This window comes from Urocitellus parryii, chromosome 2, assembly GCF_045843805.1.
Source record: "Urocitellus parryii isolate mUroPar1 chromosome 2, mUroPar1.hap1, whole genome shotgun sequence".
In the NCBI taxonomy this organism is placed as follows: domain Eukaryota; kingdom Metazoa; phylum Chordata; class Mammalia; order Rodentia; family Sciuridae; genus Urocitellus; species Urocitellus parryii.
Window position 1 is genome coordinate 215463730 of NC_135532.1, and position 20995 is coordinate 215484724.

Genomic DNA, 20995 nt, shown 5'->3' on the forward strand with positions numbered 1-20995 from the left:
TACATTACAGAATCCATTTGGATATAATTATACAAGCATGGAATATGTTAAAATCTTATTCTTTATAAACTTTATTCTTTATTTATAAATAAATCCTCTTATTCATTAAATTCATTTATTTAAATCTCAAAGAAATTTTATATAATTTATTTCGTTCATGTAATTTTTGAAATGGTAAGAGACAGAATTATCAAATTTGTTTATACATAGTTCACTTTTTAATACAAACTTAAGAAACCCATATCCAGAACTTATGATAAAACTATATAATAAACTTCCAACACCCATCTATAAGGATGATGTGGTTTCATTGTTCTTTTAAAAATATTTTCATTTAAAATTGTTACTATAGAAATTTGACTTTAAGGATATTAGTTTTGTTTTTTGGTACTGGGGATTGAACTCAGGGGCACCTGGCCACTGAGCCACATCCCCAGCCGTATTTTGTATTTTATTTAGAGACAGAGTCTCACTGAGTTGTTTGAGTTGTTTAGCACCTCGCTGTTGCTGAGGCTGGCTTTGAACTTGAAATCCTCCTGCCTCAGTCTCCCAAGGTGCTAGGATTGCAGGCATATGCCACCGTACCCAGCCAGAATTATTTTATGGTCATGCAAAGTTTGTACTTTTCCCCTAAATCTCTTTGTGCCTTCTTCACAAAATAGCTAGGTTGGAGTGGAGCCTAGTCATGGGACTCTGAGCAAATTAAGCTATCCTGATGAGGAAAACAACTATCATCCTGGCCTCAGGAGCAACTTAGTTCATCAGGCATTTTATTATTAATTTTCAAAAATAAGCCTATATAATTAATAAAACTAGGATAAGTGACTTGGATATATTGACTCATGCCAAATTCAAAGATAAGAAAAACAAAATCCCAGGTTGGAAAGTACAGGGAAGGGAGAATTTCACTCAAGACTTGCAATGTAACAAAATGGGGCACTAGTCAAAAGGAATTTAGAAAGCTATCAAAGTAACTACCTTCTCATGAAATATACTGGGGAAAGAGCAGCAGACCCTATAAAATGTAATTGCATATTATAAAAACACTAGCTTAGTGCTTAATAATAGGGAAAGCTGTTCACCCATAAGAGAAAATGGTATGGATAACCTCCTAAGTGAATAACTTTCAAATATCTCCTTTATTCAGTGGTCCCAGAACATAGTTTATAATTAAATGAACAAGTATATTTTTCTTCAAACAAGAAATCTGTACCAAAGAGTTATGAGACACTAAACTGTATTCTACATGTATTAGAGAAAAGCAGACTTATACAGGAAAATGGAGTTGACAGGAAAGTTATAGTCATTGTAAAATTACATTAACTCTATATTACTAATAATCTCTGGATTGTTTGTGATAAATAGAACAAAATGGAAGGATTTGATTGGGACTGGGACAAACTGTCCTGTGGCAGATAAAACAGTCTACCATGTAGACATTACAGGAAAGGAGAACTTCATGCTTTGCACAGCTTAGAACCAACTATAGGCACCTGGCAAATAAATACCACACACACATTTCTTTATTTTCATGTACTGAAAATTTTTATTTTAAAATAAGTTTAAAGATAATTTGATAGAAGCTCATTTTCCAATCAAGTTTGAAATAACAATGAGAGCCACACCATCATTCATTCATAGGATTAATTTATAATCAAAGCAGGATTTGTGATGACAACATTAAATCCAGTGGTATTTCTAGAGAAAGGTGTTGGAAGGATCTTTAATTAGTCTTATTATAATGTTAACTTTTATCTTTCTAAATCACCAATTCTTCCTTACTGAAACTAATTTTGTTACTAGAACTATTAAAAATACTTCCCAAAAGAAAGCTAAGGGAAAAAATTGAATTTTGTGTTTACATAATTATGTCATTGTTAAAACAATGAGTGTGATTTTGCCAAATAGGCTTTCATATACCTAAAGTTTACTTTCTTGAAATTACACTGTTTAGTTTTGTTAATTTTCATAAAAAAGAAGCAAAAAATGATAAAGCATTAGCAAGAACATCTAAAATGGTTCCTAAAAATCCAAAATACTAAGAAAAAGAAAAGACAGGTTTATGGTATGATAATAGAATTCATTAACATGGACAGGTGGTTTTAAAAATGGGTGAAACTTTAGATGTATGAAGCAACAAATTCATACATCTAATGTGCTAAGACAGATGAAAAGCACATGTAAGATTGATAAATAGTCAGATACCTGTTACCCTGATGGTTGCTCCTGCTTTGAGAAAGGGAACAGACATCAAAGGAAAGAGTTAGGAGGACAATTTGAGACCAACCAGCAACCCTAACAAATCAGTCTTCAAAATACTTTATAGTTTCATGTTACATACAGAATTCAAGAGCATTAATACTTGCAGGTTATAGCATAAGTTCAAAAGAAAATTCTAATTCCTTTTGTGATTTTGTTGAATTATGACCCAAACTTTGTCTTAAGTTGATTACTAACCAGTTTTTTTTTTTTTTTTTTTTTTTTTTTTAATTCTACAAAGCTTTTCAGAGCTCTAAAATATTTTAAACAGCCTGTTATGGACTGAATGTTTACTACCACCACCCCCAAAATTTGTATGCTAAAGCTCTAACCTCCCCCACCTTCTGATGGCATCTGGAGGTAGGGCCTTTGGAAAGTAATAAGGATTAGTCGAGGTCATGAGGTTGGAGCTCCTTTGATGGAATAGTGAGTGACCTTGTGCCAAGAGGACACCAAAGAGATTGTGCACATGTCCATTCCCCCCACCCCTCTTCTTCAGGCACATAGTTTAAGGAAAGACCATGTAAGCACACAAAAGAAGGTAACTGTCAGTAAGCCAAGAAGAAAACCCTCACCACAATCCCACCATGATCTTGAACTTCCAACCTCCAGGACTGTGAGCAATAAATTCCTGTTGTTTAAACCAGTCAGTCCATCTACAGTACTTGTTACAACAGCATAAGAAGACCAGGATATAGCCTTAGGATAATCTATGGGTGTCATAATTATCATTATTAGAGATGCAACTTTGCAAAAGCACTACACCACTGAAAATTAGCAGTCATTTAAAAAAAGTAGGTCAGGATCCAGGTTTATTTTATGTTACTAAAATGTCTTGAGGGGTGATACCATCACTAATTCATTTCATAATTTATTAATTTTAAGGCATAAGAAGTAATAACTATCTTATTTTTGTTGCTTAAAAGTAAATCATAATGTTTCTATAATTTAGGAGTATTTTTAAAATCTAGTACTCTTGAGAAACTTGGGGTGAATCTTACCCTATACATAAAAAGATTATCTTATTTTCATCTTACTTTATATTTTTTTGGTGCTGGGGATTTAATCCTGGGGTGATTTTTATCAGCTACATCTCCAGCCCTTTTTATTCTGAGATAGGGTCTTGCTGAGTTGCTATGGCCTTGCTAAGTTGCTGAGGCTGGTCTCGAACTTGTAATCCTCCTGCCTCAGACTCCCAAGTCACTGGGATTACAGGCATGTGCCACTGCACCTGGCAGAAGATTATTTTATTTTTAAACAGCAAAACTAATCTTGACAATATGGAGACACCATCCTTAAATCTATTACATACTTTACAGTCTCCTCTTTACCATTGCCCTGATGATCTTGGGAGTCATGTATATCGGCTCTGGCACTGGATAAGAGAGTAGAAATAGGATTACATTAAGATATACAGGGCAGAGATTTTCTACTTTATTTCTTCCCTCACTGTCAACTATCACTTACTATTGGATTTCCTTATTTCTGGCTCTTAGCTCATTATTGGATGACTGAGTACAGGAAGTCAGTAACATACATAAGGCATTTTTATGCTGTGTAAAGGGCACATGACATATTATATTATATATTTGTTTAGGGTAAGAGAAGCTTTTCTATATTAGAGAAAAATTCTACATATTTTATATATATATATATAAATTAGTGAAAAAGTATATCAGAGAAAAATTAGAAAGTCAACAAACATTTTAGTAAAGGTTAGGTCAAGTATGTGTTTGTTTTAAATTCATTATTGACTGAGAGCAAGATTAATAAATACTTAAAAAATTACTAAATGTTCATTCTAAAACTCTTTCATACCATTGCCAAAATGCCACATTTCTTATAAATATTTCACCCTTGTCAATATTGAAAAATCTTGCATATTTTTCAAGTTATAGCTACTTCAGAGAATTTTTTAAATGTGTATTATTTTCTGAATGGTATTATTCCTATGGCTAAAAACTAGAAAGGTAAAAAGCCACACCCACCCTTCCTTTTGAACCCCCAAACTATACATTCCCTGAGGAAACTGCAACCACTTTGTGATCCTTCACAAAGATAGTCTACACATAATAAAACCTCCAACCCTCAAAAAAGGAAATATGTTTCTGTGTATATAGTGTTCAGAGGAATTTAATATCAATGACTCAGGCAAAAGAATCTTTAGAATCTGTAATAATCATGTTTGTCATTTTTGATGAACTGACTACAACAAATTTTGAGAACAAAATCTACCAAGCCACATACAAACCATGGGCTGTCAGTCATCAAATTAAATCACCATACTAGTTTCGATGAAAACCAGAAATCAAAACAGTGGAAAAATGGTGCTTGGTGGTTATTGGCTTGTTCCTACTGCACTCCTGTGTGCCACAGATGAATTGCAATCTTCCTGGACAGTTTTGACTTTTGAAGTTTCTCAGCACAGTACTGCATCTGTCTTCACATTACATAGTGTTAGGAATTAATGTGCACTTGGTACTCTATTTTAGGCTAGAGGCCCTAAAACAGTAAGAGCTCGCAGTGGCTAGCTTGATTTGCCCTCCAATTACATTTTAAAATACAATAGTATACATTACAAGGGAGTGAGAAAAAAAGTTGTAGTTCATTAGAAGAGAATGACAGAGGGAAAATAAGTGGATATATATTCTTTGAAGGGTTTCTACCATTATTAAATATCTTCAGTATCCTCAATTTTCTGAAGTTAAAAAAATGTGGAGGTAGCTTATTTTAATTTTTAAAATATTTTTCTCTATTATATATCTATCCTTTTATAAATGTGACTGCCAACTGCTAATGATATCCAGATTGTTTTGAGTCTTTACTTTAGTATCTTTTTTTCACCATGTAAAAATACAAGAAGCCATTAGCTTCTGGCAACTAACTGGGTATATTCATATTGTATAAAAATAAATGCAAACTACTATATATCAATATGCTTAAGGGAAACTGCAATTTTTTTTTGTATTTGGGGTCTTTCCAAAGTTTGGAAGCAGATTTTTAAAACTTTATACATTTCCTTGGCCTGATGACATTTTTCAAGTTAAGAATTTATATATGACAAAAAAAAAAAACATAAAATATGCACCTGTTAAATTTCATTTTAACAATTTTATTTATATGTGTATAACAAATAAGAAAATTAAAAGTTCAATTTATTTGATTATATTTATATAAAATAATTTTGTATATATCCACCAGAAGTCTCTCCAATGTGAGAGATCAAAGAATCTCTCTGATCATAGGATTTTAACCCACTAAGGCAATGGCACTGTTTTCTGAGAGACACTAATGAGATGATTTATTATTTTGATGGTTTTTAAGAAGCACAAACCATCTAAACTGATCTAATATGACTAACTGAAATACCTTATGAACCCCAGTGACAGCTACAATGCAGAAAAGAATTACTGCTTACATCAAAAGGAACTAGAAATTATTTTCCCTGTCTTGGAAATTATCCACCATGTTAATGGCCAATCTCTCTTCAGGAAGTGAAAGCCCAAAGTAATTTATGATTGTGAGCAATGAGAAAAATAAAAATGTTCTTGTTCATCCCAATTTATTAACTATTGAAAGTAAATTATGGGCTGGGATGTAGCTCAGTGGCAAAGCGTCTGCCTTGCATTCGCAAAGCCCTGAGTTTGACCCCCAGTTCCAAAAAAGACAAAAAAAAGAACCCCACCGAAAGTAAATTATGCATTTTAAAAAGTCATGAACTTTTAACATTAACATGAGAAACTACTTGGAAATGCCCTAAAGAACCTGGTTTAGGAATGCTCTGAGAATTTTTAATCTAAGCAGTGTCTGAAAAATAACTTCAAAATCCCCAAATAACCAGAACATACATTTGTTATGTGACTAATCTGAGATGTCAAATGACATTTATTTGGTAAAGTCATTAACACGGGATGCTATTAATACCAAATGGCAAAAATGAAAATTCTTATGTAATTCTTAAAAAAAGTTAATGATTAGAATAACTGTGTTTCTAAGTGTATACACCAAAGATAATAATTTGTTTAATAATGAGACTTACTTGCAGCTGTGGAGAAGATTCTGAAGGCAAGCTATGGGAAGACCTGCTCCGTGGTGGGGGTTGTGGTGGGGTTTCCAAATTTGGCTGGGGGCCAGACTGAGGCATAGGTGCTGCCAAGGGGACAAGAGGCTCCTGCAACTTTTGAGCAGGTACAGGCAGAGAAGGCTGTGGAGGAAAAGCAGCCTGAGGCTTCAGTGGTTCTGGAAGGAGAGCTGAGCCTGAAACACCAATGATTGTCAGAAGTTAGCTCTGTTCTGGAAAACCATGGTTTGTCTTTCTTTGGTGAAATGTTAGGAGGACATTCCAGTTGTTATTCCCTCTTGCCCCAACAAATAGCTCATTTCTATTGGCATGAAGAAGAAAGTATATCCCTATTTGAGTAAGTTGTGGAATGTGGCAGGTAACAGAAGGGGAAAGAAAAAAAAGTGAAAGAAAAAAGTACAAAACTGGGATTTCTGATATAGTATCTACCTTTTGATGTGTCCAGTGGCTTGCTTTGGCTTTCAGGGGTCAGTCTTCCAGCAGATGCCCGAGCATGGCTCTGTGGGGCACTTATAACTCCAGCACGTGGAGGAATTGTCTACAGTGGGAAATATAACACTTAAGACATTTATTTATTTTCAACAGGTAAGATTTTTGTGAAAATGTCTGCTTTTTCATCTCATTTGTTCTCCTTTCTGGTATTAATCTCTATCTTGTCATTTTAATTATTCTCTACTTATCGTCACATACATTAATAAATTTTAAAATCTTCATGGAAGAGACTGAGACAATGCTAATGTATATAAGGAGATAGAGAGATATATACCTGAGCTACTAGAGACTTCAGAAAACTTCACCCTGAGATTTTTTTTAACACAGAAGTAAAACTCTTTACCAACTAACTCAATAATCCACATTAAATACATTAGAAGATACAATGGTGGAAAATATATTTTTCTATTTTCATGTGTGCTGAGGGCTCTAAGCCCATAATACTTATTTTTAGCAAGTTAATATGAGCTTTCAACTCCACAAAAATTCTGACTTTCCTTCCCAATTCTTACAGTATTAAATAAAATTTTAAAAGTTCTGTGGAAGTGTGGTAGTGGAGTCAGTGCATGGCAATTTTTCCTTTTTGAAATACAGTGTGTAAAAGATATCTTTAGGTCTATTCTACAGGCATTTTAATTCAGAGAGTAATATTGTATAGAGAAAATCCCCTTCAGATTGTTAAATAGATAGCTACAACAGAAAAGGCAAAAAATTCTATATTCATGCGAAGTAGTTCTCTAGGTTCCTACAACCTTCATTTCTAGGTATCGTGATAGCTTTAGGTTCTCCACTCATCAAATAGGGATCACTCTACTACACGGGCCAAAGTTATTGATTATTGGTTTCTGTTCCTATTTCTCTTGCTTTTTGATTGCTTGTTATAGACCAAAGGAAATTTTCATTTGGATAAATAATGGGCAAATTATGTGTAAAACAGAACGCATGCTAAAAATACAGAATGCCGTAGATTCATAAAGGAGGGAAAAAACCTTGAAAACTACTTGTTTTTCAGAACAGTTTTAGTACCCAATTCGGTCATATTTTTTTCCTGCTAACTAAAATCCTTCTTATTGAAGGATGGTCTATGTAGGCATTAATTACTTAGATAACATGATAAATAGCTGACCAAAATATCACCTTCTCATACACTTAAAGATGAAGATATTTAATATGATAAAATAGTTAAGTATATCACTTTTATCCAAGTAATAAAGTTTGTTTATTTCAAAAAACGTGGAAATAATGTTAAGAGTTGGAGGCTACCTTGGAGATCAACAATTTCCTTACTTTAAGAGTTAAGGAAACTGAGGCCTAGAAGAGTCACATGGTTTCTCCAAGGTAAGAAAACTGAATAGTAGCAAATTGGGATCCAAAACTGAGATCCTCTGGCTCTGAGGCTAGGTGTTACCTACCGGTCTGGCTGCACCATATCCAGCAGGTCCTGGGCCTGCAAGTCCTGCTTGAGGCGGAGGCTGATTCCGTCCTGGAACAAAGACGGGCATCATATATTTAAGTGTAAAAATAACAAAAAGAACTAGAAACCATGTACTTATAGTCCAAGTGTCTATTTCATGGTCCAGTTTTAAGAGTAAGTAACTATATTTAAGTGTTTTTACCTATATTATCTTTCCGTGTTGTTCCAGGACTTTTGGGTGCTTTGAAGCAGGAAGGAAAAAAAATTAGTCATAAATAAACAATAAAATAATATTGTATAATATCAGTCGGTTGTTCTACTTCATTACCAGCAGAGAGTACTTAACAAAGTACTTAGCTTTGTTCAAGGATGTGGGTATTACTGGTCCTAAATGAAATACTCCAAAAGAGAAAAATTAATAAGAGAGAACTTTATAAGAGACAAGAGTAGCTGTCTGAAGCTTCACTCGCCGGTTCACTTTAAGGCAATAGTCCTCACAGAGCTCTCTGTTCGTGAACCTTGAGAACACAGGGTAGCTGCATGAATGGTCACAAGCAGTGGCCATTGAAACTGCCTCTCCTCAGAGCTTGGCAGACAAATGGCTCCTGAGCAGTAGGCAGGGCTGTCTTTTTCAAGTTACACAAGTGGTTCCTCATGGGGCTTCATGTTGTATTACTGTACATAAAGTTATGATGAGAACTTCTGGATTCACAGCTAAATTGTATGAGACAGAAGGCAGGCATATATCTGTCATATTACCAAATATCTGCCTGTAGAAGATGGTGTTAAAATGTGGTTTAAACTTATTAGAAAGCTAAAGGATGAAATGAAAATTACTCATGGGGACAAAAGGAGTAGAGGGATTAGCAAGCAGCCTCTTAGATTTATTTTCCTTTTTGAAAAGCAATTCAAGTGTAATTGTTACATAAAACATATCAGACCTTTAATAACTAATCTTAACAAAAGGTCTCTAATCTTAATAATATTTAAAACAAATCTTGCTCAGTACCAATGTACATAGAAATACATGTTTTCTGAAACCATCCACAAAATACTATATTCTTGGACCTTAATTAATGGGTTTAATTATATTTACTAATTTTTAAAACTTTGGATTAGTGAAGAATGTCACTGAGCATTTGGCATATTCCAAAAAATATTTTTGAAGGCATTCTTTTAAGTGGTTAATTTCACAACCTAAATATACATGAAATAATTAAACAAGAGCACAAATAACATATAAATCTTGGGGAAATTAAGAAGATAGCTATTAGAAACATACAACACAGAATGAAAAGCAAAGAAGTACAAGGTATACATAAGGAGGGAGAGTGGAAGTTTACAATTGGACTAAGAAAAGATTCATGTGCCTTTAAACACTGGAGGGCTGACATTTAGAAATAAAATGAGAGAACCATTTCTATAATGCAAAAGTCTTGTTACCTTCCATCTCTCTCCTAGCTACCCCAGGACTGGGAGGGGCTCCAATACCTTTTCAAAGAAAGAACAAAAACTATATATTGTTCAGGGCCCACAGCACAAAATGAAAGGCAGGTACACAATTAGTTTTGCACAAAGGCTCTTTTATTACTTTAAATCTTACACAGCTAGGTAAGCACTCTGCCACTAAGCCTCATCCCTGGCCCCCAAAGTGAAAATAATGATGCTGAGCCCAAAACTCAATTCTCCCTTTCTTCAAGTCAAGGAATAAGGCTCAGTGGAGGAGTACTTGCCTAGCATGCACAAGGTACTGTGTTTTATCTTTAGCACTACAAACACAAAACAAAACCCCTAAACTCTAACAATAAAAGTGGGGTAGCAACTTTCTTTTTTATATCTGAGATTATCTGCGTTAGGGAATCAAACAATATGTTTATTGAAAGCCTTTTTTTGAATTATCTCATTTTTTATATCCAGAGTTAAATCACTAATATAAGCTGTAATATTTCACAATCACAAAGGGGAAAAAAAGCCAGGCGCAGTGTCCTGCTCTTGTAATCCCAGAGGCCCGGGAGACTGAGTCAGGAGGAACACAAGTTCAAAGCCAGCTTAAGCAATGGCAAGGTAACTCAGTGAGACCCTGTCTCTAAATAAAATACGAGATGCTAAGCAACTCAGTGAGACCCTGTCTCTAAATAAAATACAAAATAGGACTGGGGATATGACTCAGTGGTTGAGTGCCCCTGAGATCAGTCTCTAGTAACACCAAAAAAAAAAAAAAAAAAAAAAAAAGGGAGGGAGGGATGGGGGGGGGAATCTGAAATAAAGTTTTAACTTATTTATGTTTTGGGTACAGGGGATTGAACCCAGAGGTGCTTTACCACTGAGCCACATCCCTAATCCTTTTTTTATATTTTTATTTTGAGACAGGGTCTCAAGAAGTTGCTTAAGGCCTTGCTAATCTGCTGAGGCTGGTCTCTAACTTTTGACTTTCCTGCCTCAATCTCCTGAACTGCAAGGATAACAGGCATGCACCACCATGCACAGCTAACTTAAAAGAATAGAAGTTTGGAGCCATTTTTAATTGGGGGTATTAATGTATTCACCTTGACTGTTATCAAACAAATCTAAAATGTCTCTCAATAATAGGGATCAAACTCTAAAACATTAATGAACCAAGATGCATACATGATAACAATTGTAAATGGTTACCTCCAAATTCTTTTCTAGCAGGTGCAGGACTCCTAGCCCCTTATAGTTCGTAAGAAATATGCAGCAGAAAGGAAATGACATTAAATAAAGAATTGACATGTCAAGATTAGCTAGAGTATTCATGATGTCAAGTGTCAGGAATTATACATAGTTATCTAGATACTATTAAAAAGCTTTTGTTCAATGCACATATTCATAAGAATTAGAGTAACAACACTGTAACTGCATATACTAGCCAAATTATATTGTTATATTGTATGCAAGACAAATATATAACAACAAATCCCATCATTATGTACAACTATAATGTCCAGTGGGGAAAAAAGGAACATTTAAACAAATATATAAAACTTTATTATTAAATAATATGCATGCTCTTTAGTTATAACCATGCAACTTATAGAAATTAGTCAATTTTAATGAATTTATAAAGCCAGAAATGAGGATTTTTTTAAAAACTAAAGCTAGTTTTACTTACGAACAATTTTTATGTCTGACTACATCAATTTAGCAAAACCAAAACAAATACATTTTGAACACTAGTAAGAAGGCAGTTCTGAAAACATGCTGGAGGAATTTACTTGGTAAAAAATGTTTTACTTGTTTTGACGTACCTACCGTATTCTTTTGAGAAAAGCTGTAGCAGTAACAACAATGATGAAAAACAATAAAACTAGAAGCCTGAGATATGAAAAGATGCAGAACATTTTAAAATAAAGTGGAGTAAAATTTCAAATTTTAGCAGAAATGAAAATAAAGTGGTTAGTTACCTGAAGGTGGAGGTGGTCTCTGTGGAGGGGCAGGACGTGTGGGAGGAGCAACTGGGCGAGGAGGGGGTGGCCGCTTGGGCTCTAAAGTCTGAGAAGAATCCTTCTGCTGTGATTGGGTTGCAGGCTGAGTGTCAACAGGAGAACCTGAAGAAAGTACAGTAGGTAAGAAGATCAGGTGACAAGTGGGCTATGGCAGAAAGGAATGTACTTCATATATTAAAATGTCCTATTTTGCTAACTTAAAAAATTTATATATGAACATAGAGAAATGATACCCATTTTCAGTATGAATTAAAAAAAAAAAAGCACTCAAATCTACCATTAAACTTCCCTTTGGTACCATAGCCACAATGATACTAATTCTATACTGACTTCTTATCTAGGCCCAGGTGTTAAAAGCTGATGTATTAAGTGACCCTATTAAGAAGTACAAAGTATTAGTTAAGTCATGGGAAGTCTGTTGGCCAGTAGAGAAAAAGAATGAAAGGCCCAAACAGTTATGGATTCTTACCAGAACAATAGAAAATCATCAACTGTAAGACACAGACAATGCTAACCCCATAGAAAAAGAATTAAGAAAATTTTCATCTTGTGGCATCAATGACAATGAGTTTCTTTTTCATTGAAAATTTATCATCTGCAAATTTTCCTCTTTTGTATGCAGGTATTCATCATATAGGCACAAGAGTTAGGCAATAGTGGCTGTCTAAAATCAAACACACTGGTTAGAGAAAGTCTATACAAAATGTTCAAGTAAAATACACACTCTGTGAACTAGGAGGCCCAGGAGTTCTGGATGGTGCTCGGCTTGGTCTGATGGGAAGGGAAGGTACAGGACCCTCTGATATTGTGGGTGACTGGCAGGGACTAGTCCTGGGTGAAGAGCTTGGGGAAGTGCCAAGGCCAGAACTTGAAGATGGTTGGAGATGTTGAGGAAGAAGCTCCTCTACTTCAGCACTATAGTCATCAACATCACCTAAGGAAAGAGAGGTGTTAGAGAGAGGACCATTTCAACTTATTCAAAGATGTTTTATGTGATTTAAATACACAAATGAAAGTTCTTAACATTAGGACTTTGCCAAAACACATGGACTAAGCACATAGGCATGTTTAAAAGATTTACATGTAAAAAAAATTAGAAATAGTACAAATGCTCTTACAGAAAATGTAAAGACACCTGTTACCTCACAGCACCACTCCTTCAAGCTGGAGTGACCAAATGGGCTTCTGCCATTCTCTTGGTGCAGACTCAGAAGTGGACTGCTCTCCTTCCACGCCTGTCTACTGTCTCTACGGAGCTTCCCTGCTTCCCTGCCCAGCTCAGGTCTGGTTCTATAGGAAATAAGCTCTTGGGCAGGCAGCCACACACCCTTCCCCAGAAGTCTCCTCCCTCACGATCCCCACAATACAGACCCTCTTTGCTTTAGATGAACGTCAGTCTCCCCTGAGGTGTCCTCATCTCTACTTACCTCAGGGCTGGAAAGTGGGGTCAGGGTGCCCCTTATAACCTAATTCCAATTCCAGAACATTAATTTTCTACCTCTAAAAATATGTCCTATTTTCTTTTGAAGCTATGCTATCAGAGATTTATTTAACACTCTACCTCACTTGTTGCAGTTATCTCCAACCTCCACCCTTCTGGTCTCTTAAACGCATTTGTCAAGGACTAAGAAGGCAGCAAGATGGCAAATTGAGTCCTACCATCTTTCTGTGTGACTTGTGGACAATGTATTAAATTTATGGTTTTCAGTCTCTTATGGGCTCTCAAAGCTGCCCGGAAACTGCATGATTTCCTAGTTGACTTTTCCCCTCACCCCTCTCAGAAACTATCTTGAAGCTTCCTGACTCTTCTGAAATTGTGAACTGTTCCACTCCTACAGATAGATAACTTCAACACTTACATTTCACAGTCCTAAGGTGGGACCCCTGCCTCCCTCCACACACAAACAACCTGCCTGCAGGCTGGAGTCTAATTCCATGCTCAGCACTCAGATATTTGAGGATGGAACGAATGGGGTCCTGATAACCCCATTTGCTTAGTGACCTTGCTGTTATTCTGTCCTGCCCTTCTTCATCAGTCCTTTCTCTTCTAGCAGCTCTCTTCCATTAGTATGAAGCACACTCAAGCCTCTTCTAGTTAAAAAAACAAACAAAACTACCTCTGCGTCGTCCCCACCCCCCCTGTCCTCTTATCTACCACTTTTAGCCAGGTTTCCTTAAAGAGCTTCTACACCCCCTCCACTTCTTCACCTTCCACCCATGACAGTTTCTTCCATCTGGCTCCAACAACCACTGAAATTACTCCTACGAAGGTCACTGACAGCTTTCTTCCCTGTTATTTAATCAGAAGGTCAAGATTCTATCCTTATTTCTACTCATCTCTCTGTCTCCAAGATACCACGAACTACTCCTTCCTTGTTACATTTTCTTTCCTCAATTTTTAAACTACAAAATTCTCCTGAGTCCCTGACATTTTTAGTTGTTTCTTCTCATTTCCCTTTACTGGGCAGCCTCTGCCTTTCTTTGAACTGTATATTCATATTCTATCTCAGGACTATTTTTCCATATTCAATTCTTTCTCTTGTCTCTATATAACCCTAATACTAAGCCAGAGTATTAAATAACCGTGTCTTTATTGGCCATTAGAGCTACCTTTTGAGTCCAGAGCTTTCTCCTGAGCACCAAACCCACATTTTCAAGAGCCGATATCTGGAACTCCTGAACCCACAGACATTTCAAATCCCACATATTCAGAATGAAATTCATTTTCCACCCCACAATTGTTCCTCCTGCTGCATTTTTTTTTCTCCCTCAGAAACACTCTTGTATAATGAATTTAGATCTTCATTCTCCCTCTCAGGCCTATACATATGCTTTCTCCCTAAGTCATTCTAATCTATCTTTTTTAATACAATTCCCCCCTCAGTCTTCAGATTTTTAAATTTCAATTCCTCTGTGAAACCTCACCCAACTCCTCAAATCCAGGCCAGGCAATTTTATTATGAGCTACTATAGTACCATTCATTATCACTTTGATGCCACTTTATTATAACTGCCTGCGAAGCAATGAATTCTAGGACAGCAAGGGCCAAAGTCATTGGATTTCCAGCACCTGGCACGTACCTGGCACGTACCTGGCACATAAATCCTAATTAATACTTCTATGTGTGTCCCAAGGAGGAAGAGAAAGATAAACTTGGCATTAAGACTTTACTGATGGGAAAGAAACTTCCCAGCACTACAGAAGTAAACCTATTCAACAAACAAACGAACCTTCCATATCAAAATCTGCTGCAACCTCCGCATCTTCACCAAGCAGGGTAGAGCTTGTTGATGAAGGCAATGTGACACTAATTTTCTCTAAACTCATTTCTTCTTCCAAATTTTTTATCCAGTCTGGACTTTTTAAAGTAATGTTTATTGTCCGGCTCAATAACTAGTTGAATAAAAAAGATATGAAATTCAGTAATATGAAAACTATTATTTTGGAAGAAAGAGGCTGCCTTAGTCATACTACGCAATGGTATAAATGATTAATTTAATTAGACTCAATTCAACATAATTCTTCCACTTTGTAACTAGTTTGAAGGCTATTCCCAAATCTCCCCTTAAGGCTTGTGATGCTATATATAAAGGTTTTCTTTTCTAGGCTGCACAAAGATTCAAGTTTCCTTTACCACAGTCAGTACCTCTTCTTGGCCAGCTGTAAATTCCCTGACAACTTTGTTACCCAATTTTGTATTTTATTGATCATCAGATTAAAATAAAATAATAAATAACAGAAATAACTGTTGCTACATGAAAAAAACATATAGAAGACATGTTAGAGTATCTTTAACCTATACAGTGTTAGCATTTAGAATATTGTGAGAACTGAACATCATTTTAAATCTTCCACAAAAATTAAACATTCTAAAAACAGAACAACAGTCATCTGCAAAACTGACACTCTGCCTTTGCTACAAATTTGAGTGGTGGGCTGGGGATGTGGCTCAAGCGGTAGCGCGCTCGCCTGGCATGCGTGCGGCCTGGGTTCGATCCTCAGCACCACATACCAACAAAGATGTTGTGTCCGCCAAGAACTAAAAAATAAATATTAAAAATTCTCTCTCTCTCCTCTCTCTTTTAAAAAAAATTTGAGTGGTTTTTACACTAAAATATGATTTAATTAAACCAACAACATGTTATAATCAAGTTGTGCCATGTCATATTGAAATATTTTTAAAATACTTTAAAAAACTTTCCAACGGCTTTAAGACTAGTTGGTCAAGAATTGTCAGATTGTGCACAAAAAAGAAATTCTCACTTAAAACCCATATTAAGTATAACAAACTTGCTTTCTACATAAGTTATATAACACACAGTTCCAAATTCTTTTGTTTGAAGTTTTTTGACATGAACAAGATGGAAATTCTTTTGGTATTTGCAAATGAACTGTGTACCTCTGATCAATATGCTGTGCTAAAAGTTGGCATCTTTGTGGGTGCAGAGCTTCCCTGGCTGAATGTGTTATTGATATTAGAATTCCTTGAAGACACAAAGGTTGAAAAGTTGGTAATCTGAATGGCAAAGCTGTATTTAATAGTAATTTGGCATCCACATTAAGTTTTGAAGTCCGAGTACATAGAATTAATAATCTATCACTTGATTACTAGTCCAAGTATTAAAATCAATTCAATTTCATAAATTAGCCACATGCTTTACAGGTCATTTATTACTTGTTAAAATCAATAAAATTCTTTTTTTAAATTATTTTTTACTTATAGGTGGTTTTATTTTATTTTTTTAATGTGGTGATGAAGATTCAAACCCAGGGCCTTGCGCATGCTAGGTAAGCACTCTACCTCTGAGCTACAATCCGAGCCCCAATAAAATTCTTTTATATTCACCAAAGAAGTCTAAAAAGCATTCTTACATCCCTAGTACATAATGGTCATTTAAGATACTATTCCTTAGGAATATCCACTTGGTAGAGATCAGAGCCAAATAAAAGGGAAGGAATTAAGATGACAGAAAAGAAAATGCTCAAGAAGGTCTTCCTGATTTGTCCCATGTATACTGTATACCTTTCCCAGAATCTCCTCTGAAATGGAATAAATTTTATTGATCCTGAAAAATTTAGGGTTGAAATAATGGTATTAATAAAGGAAACAGACAGGAAGTCTGGAAATGAGTAACCTTCAAAAGATCAATCATATACTTTCCACAAATATAACTTCTGCAGATTTTTGGAAATCTTTTAAAATTTCCAAATTTATAGATTTCATCTAGACTTGAGGGTGAGTGATGGAATGGAAAAGAAGGGGAAAAAACAAAACAAGGAAAATTAGATTATCCAGGAAAGAAAAAAGAAACACTCCAAGAGGAAATGAGAGCTGTCAAGGAATGTCAAATCTAGAGTTGCTCTTTAATATTTATATCATCAGGGGATAAAGAAGAGGTTTTTTTTTTTTTTTTAAAAGAGAGAGAGAGAGAGGAGAGAGAGGAGAGAGAGAGGAGAGAGAGAGAGAGAGAGAGAGAGAGAGAGAGAGAGAGAGAGAATTTTTTAATATTTATTTTTTAGTTTTCGGTTGACACAACATCTTTGTTTGTATGTGGTGCTGAGGATCGAACCCGGGCCGCACACACGCCAGGCGAGAGCGCCACAGCTTGAGCCACATCCCCAGCCCCAAGAAGAGGTTTTTTAAGAGACCAAAACTAGAATTAAATTTAAAAATCAGTCATTTTTATATAGTTAAAACACAATAAAGTTACAAGACAAATTAGGAAAAAATATTTGCAGCATACTTAACAAGAAATTAATATCTTTAACATAAAAGGAGCTTCAAAAGAGGAACAGGCCAGTGGAAAATGGGCTGGTGCTGAGGATATGACTCGAGGTAGAGCACTGTTCAGCAAGCTTGAGGCCCTGCAGTCCATCCCCAGCACCACAAACAAGCCTTGAAGTAACTAAAAGACAAAAAAACCACTCAATTTCTAGCAACCACAGTCTTAAAACCAGATGATATACAATTCTGTGTCTTTCAGATTTTTTTTTTTTTTTTTTTTTTTTTGATTTGAGAGAACAATTTGTTATAATGAACCAGAAATACAAGATTCCACTGAAAACTGGGAACAGTTGACAGAATATGGTTGAACTTAAACCTTCAAGAGAAAGAAGAGGATCAAATAAAGCCAACAATGGAGAAGCCCAACAGTGGCCTGGGACAAACATGATAACTGCGTTCTGGCACGGGCAGCTCCTGATCCTTTCCAGTGGTGGTCTCCCTACTGCCCCACTCCTCTCCCTGTGCTGTGTGAGTCAAACCAAAGGGCTTCTTCCTCTCGATTGCAGGTGTAAGGCAGCCCATCCCTCTGGATATGATACAAAGCAACCAAGAGGCAAGCTCAGAAATCTCATCTGAGGGTAGAAAAATACACGTATCCAATCCAGCATGCTGGTTATCAATGATGTGGTATCCATGCACCTGGTAGCAACTTCAGTCAAAGCAGATACCATGGTAACCTGTTATGTGTCCCTATAGCAATGTCAATGTTCCCAATTTACTACATTGTTAACAATGCAGCAAAACGTTATTTTTCAGCTCCAGATTTTCTTAACACTTCTAAGAGGCTATTAAACAGGATGTACAACAGAATTCTATCTCAGAAACCAAGGCATCCAGGAGGAAAACTGGCTCTTTCTGGAACTTTTTGTGGGGGCACAGAGAATGTCAGTGTATGATATAGGTGAAGGGAGGCAGAGGTAGGCAAAGTGTTCTACCCACAAGGCCAACACATTCATCTTCAAAGTCTGGGTGAAGGGAAGAGGAAAACAAAACAAACAAAAAAACCCAACTAAATCAAAGGAAAAAAAGAGTTTCATACAACACAGTATCAAAAAGTAAAAGGAACACACTAAATGCACAAACTGGTGACAGGTGAGTCCATAGCCTATTGAGATAGGTCCTTCCAGCATCTATCAGGTTTCTTCTCATCTGTTATCTCAAGGTTATTTACAGATGTGGTGACTTAACAAGAGTCTCTCACAGAAGGACAGGCAGGCAGGCTTCAGTCGTTGGTTTCTGGATCTGTCTGTGCCATATAGGCATCCAACTCCGCATCCAGGTGTCCTTTAGTTTTCGACATGTACGCATCCAACTGGTTGTCCAGCTGCTCCTTGGTCAATACAGGGCGAGTGAGGGCACCTCTTCCCCTTCCACGGCCTCGGCCTCCAAAGCCCCCTCTTCCCCGACCTATCATGCCCCGACCTCTACCACCGATTCCGCCACGACCCATAGCTCCACGCCCTAGGCCCCCTCTCCCAGGACCTCCACGACCTCGAACACCACCTCTTCTTAAGCCCATTCGGGGAGCTACGGCTCGTCCACCTCGGAGCAGGTTTTGACCTCGGAGCGACATCCCGCCCCTAAGCAGGGTTCTGGTGGCACGTCCCCCACGTAGTCCTCCTCTGGATAAGCCTCTCTGGATTATGGGCAGACCTCGTCCTCCAATTGCTCCCCTGGCCAGGGCCCCTATGGGTCGGCCTAACCGTGCCTGGATGTTACTCTTACCCAGGCGCTGCTTTAAGCTCTTCTGCTTAAGTTTTAATGCTGCCTGGACAGAGGGTCTATTCTCCATCTGCTGGGCCAGTCTTCTGTTTCTGGCACTGGCTAGCTGCTGTTGTTGCTGCATCGAAGCTCGAATATTCACTGGCATCGGCTGTTTGTTCTTCAGCATATTAGTAAAGCTTCAAGGTCGAACAAAATGGATGTTTAAACAAAAGCTTTATTACAAAACATTTATTGGCATTTTCATGGCTTGCTAGACCAGGAGCTCCAGATCCCACGAACTTTTAAGTAAAGTGGTACGTTTAGATCAAGGCTGATGTGGGTTAAAGACTCCTCTGTTTCCACAAAACTTGCAAGAATCAGAAACTTAGAAATGCAGCTAAGTGCAGCACAATCAAAAGTGATAACAAGGGCTCAGGTAACAGCTCTTAAGAGAGGTGGAAAGTATGAAAAACACGCAATAAGCAGATATGATGACAAGAGACAGAAGATGTAGTTTCAAAGACAAACAAAGAAAGCCTAAACTTTGGGAACTCAAGGGTTCAGTTTAAGGGCAAATACGAGGAAGGCCTAGAGCATTTTCAAAGCCAGGGAAATAATACATCCACATAAATTTTAGGAGTGTATCAATTTATAAATACAAGTTTCTTAGGAACATGTGAATATAAGTAATTAATGTTCTACATTCTCAGAGATAAGGAGAGAAGTATATATGCTTCAGAAGAAGCAAAAATAGACATTTTAACATCAACTTGATAAAGATTACTGGCCAAATATACTGAATAAACAAAGCTCTCAGATAGAAACTGCCTTTAAATACCTTAATTTTTCTCAGTTTCAAAGCATCATTTTTTCCAATTCCAAGTGAGTACTTTTGAGAAATATTAGTTTAATAATTTAAGAGCAAATATTTATTTATTTTATTTTTTTTTAAACATTTATTTTTTAGTTCTCGGCGGACACAACATCTTTGTTGGTATGTGGTGCTGAGGATCGAACCCGGGCCGCACGCATGCCAGGCGAGCGCGCTACCGCTTGAGCCACATCCCCAGCCCAAGAGCAAATATTTAAATCATTAAGAGAAAATATTTCTCTATTATATCTGACATGGTTAAGCTTAATGGAATGAGACAGAAGAACACTTAACTGTTAAAAGATTCCAAAACAAAAACAAACTAAAAAGCAGAATGGAAAGAAAGTGAAATGGAGCAAAGCAAGTGCCTCTTACAAGGCCCAGGAATGGCATTCGAGGGCCTTTGGACATATTCATGGCTTGCTACCTGCCTCTTACAGGCCAGACACAACACTGCTGGCCTTGGACTGGGCAGCAAGCCTTTTGCAGCCAGGGTATATCATGCTACCGTGCTGCACCACCCCGCTCATTTAGAGACATCTTGGTGGTGCTTTTTAGCACAACTTTCGGCGCTGATTGTGCAGCCATCTTCAAATCCCGTGAATCAAAGGAAACGGACGCCAGCGCTCCTCCCGGGGCTGCCACCACGGCTGCGGCGGGCGGCCGGGGACCGGCCGAACCTGGGTTGCCGGCGGAGGGGCTCGGGTGCTCTAGGTGGGCGGTTGGTTAAATAAGTAAGCGGTAGAATGCGCGGTTCGTTCTTTTAGGTTGACTACCTAGCCGGCCAATCCGCCTGGTCGCCCGGCCTGCCCTTCTCTGCCTTTCGTCTGTGCCTCCACAGCTGCCGCCGCCAACTCCTGCTCGGTGTCCAAAACAAAAATCTGCTCGGTGTCCAAAACAAAAATCTTTCAGATTTTTCAAAGT

The 20995-nt window shown here is 37.0% G+C and overlaps 2 protein-coding genes across 6 annotated transcripts in view; both read right to left on the reverse strand.

Moving 5' to 3' along the window:
- The window catches only part of Synj1 (synaptojanin 1), an 85501-nt gene that overhangs the window by 3149 nt on the left and 61357 nt on the right, over positions 1-20995 (reverse strand). For 2 of the 5 annotated variants that reach the window (XM_077795384.1, XM_077795385.1), the window contains exons 22-27: positions 14942-15104; positions 12435-12644; positions 11669-11812; positions 8245-8315; positions 6770-6878; positions 6299-6516 (exon numbers count right to left, since the gene is read on the reverse strand). In XM_077795384.1, the coding sequence (XP_077651510.1) occupies positions 6299-6516; positions 6770-6878; positions 8245-8315; positions 11669-11812; positions 12435-12644; positions 14942-15104 (915 nt within the window). Of the gene's footprint in view, positions 1-6298; positions 6517-6769; positions 6879-8244; positions 8316-8448; positions 8488-9689; positions 9738-10898; positions 10938-11668; positions 11813-12434; positions 12645-14941; positions 15105-20995 lie in introns of all 5 variants that reach the window. The other 3 variants (XM_077795383.1, XM_077795381.1, XM_077795382.1) reach the window with 3 other exon arrangements.
- On the reverse strand, positions 17729-20943 carry LOC144253326 (chromatin target of PRMT1 protein-like). The gene is made up of 2 exons (XM_077795386.1): positions 20580-20943; positions 17729-19397 (listed from the first exon to the last, which is right to left on the reverse strand). Exons 1-2 carry the CDS (start codon positions 20657-20659, stop codon positions 18719-18721), a joined length of 759 nt encoding a protein of 252 aa, XP_077651512.1. The 5' UTR covers positions 20660-20943; the 3' UTR covers positions 17729-18718.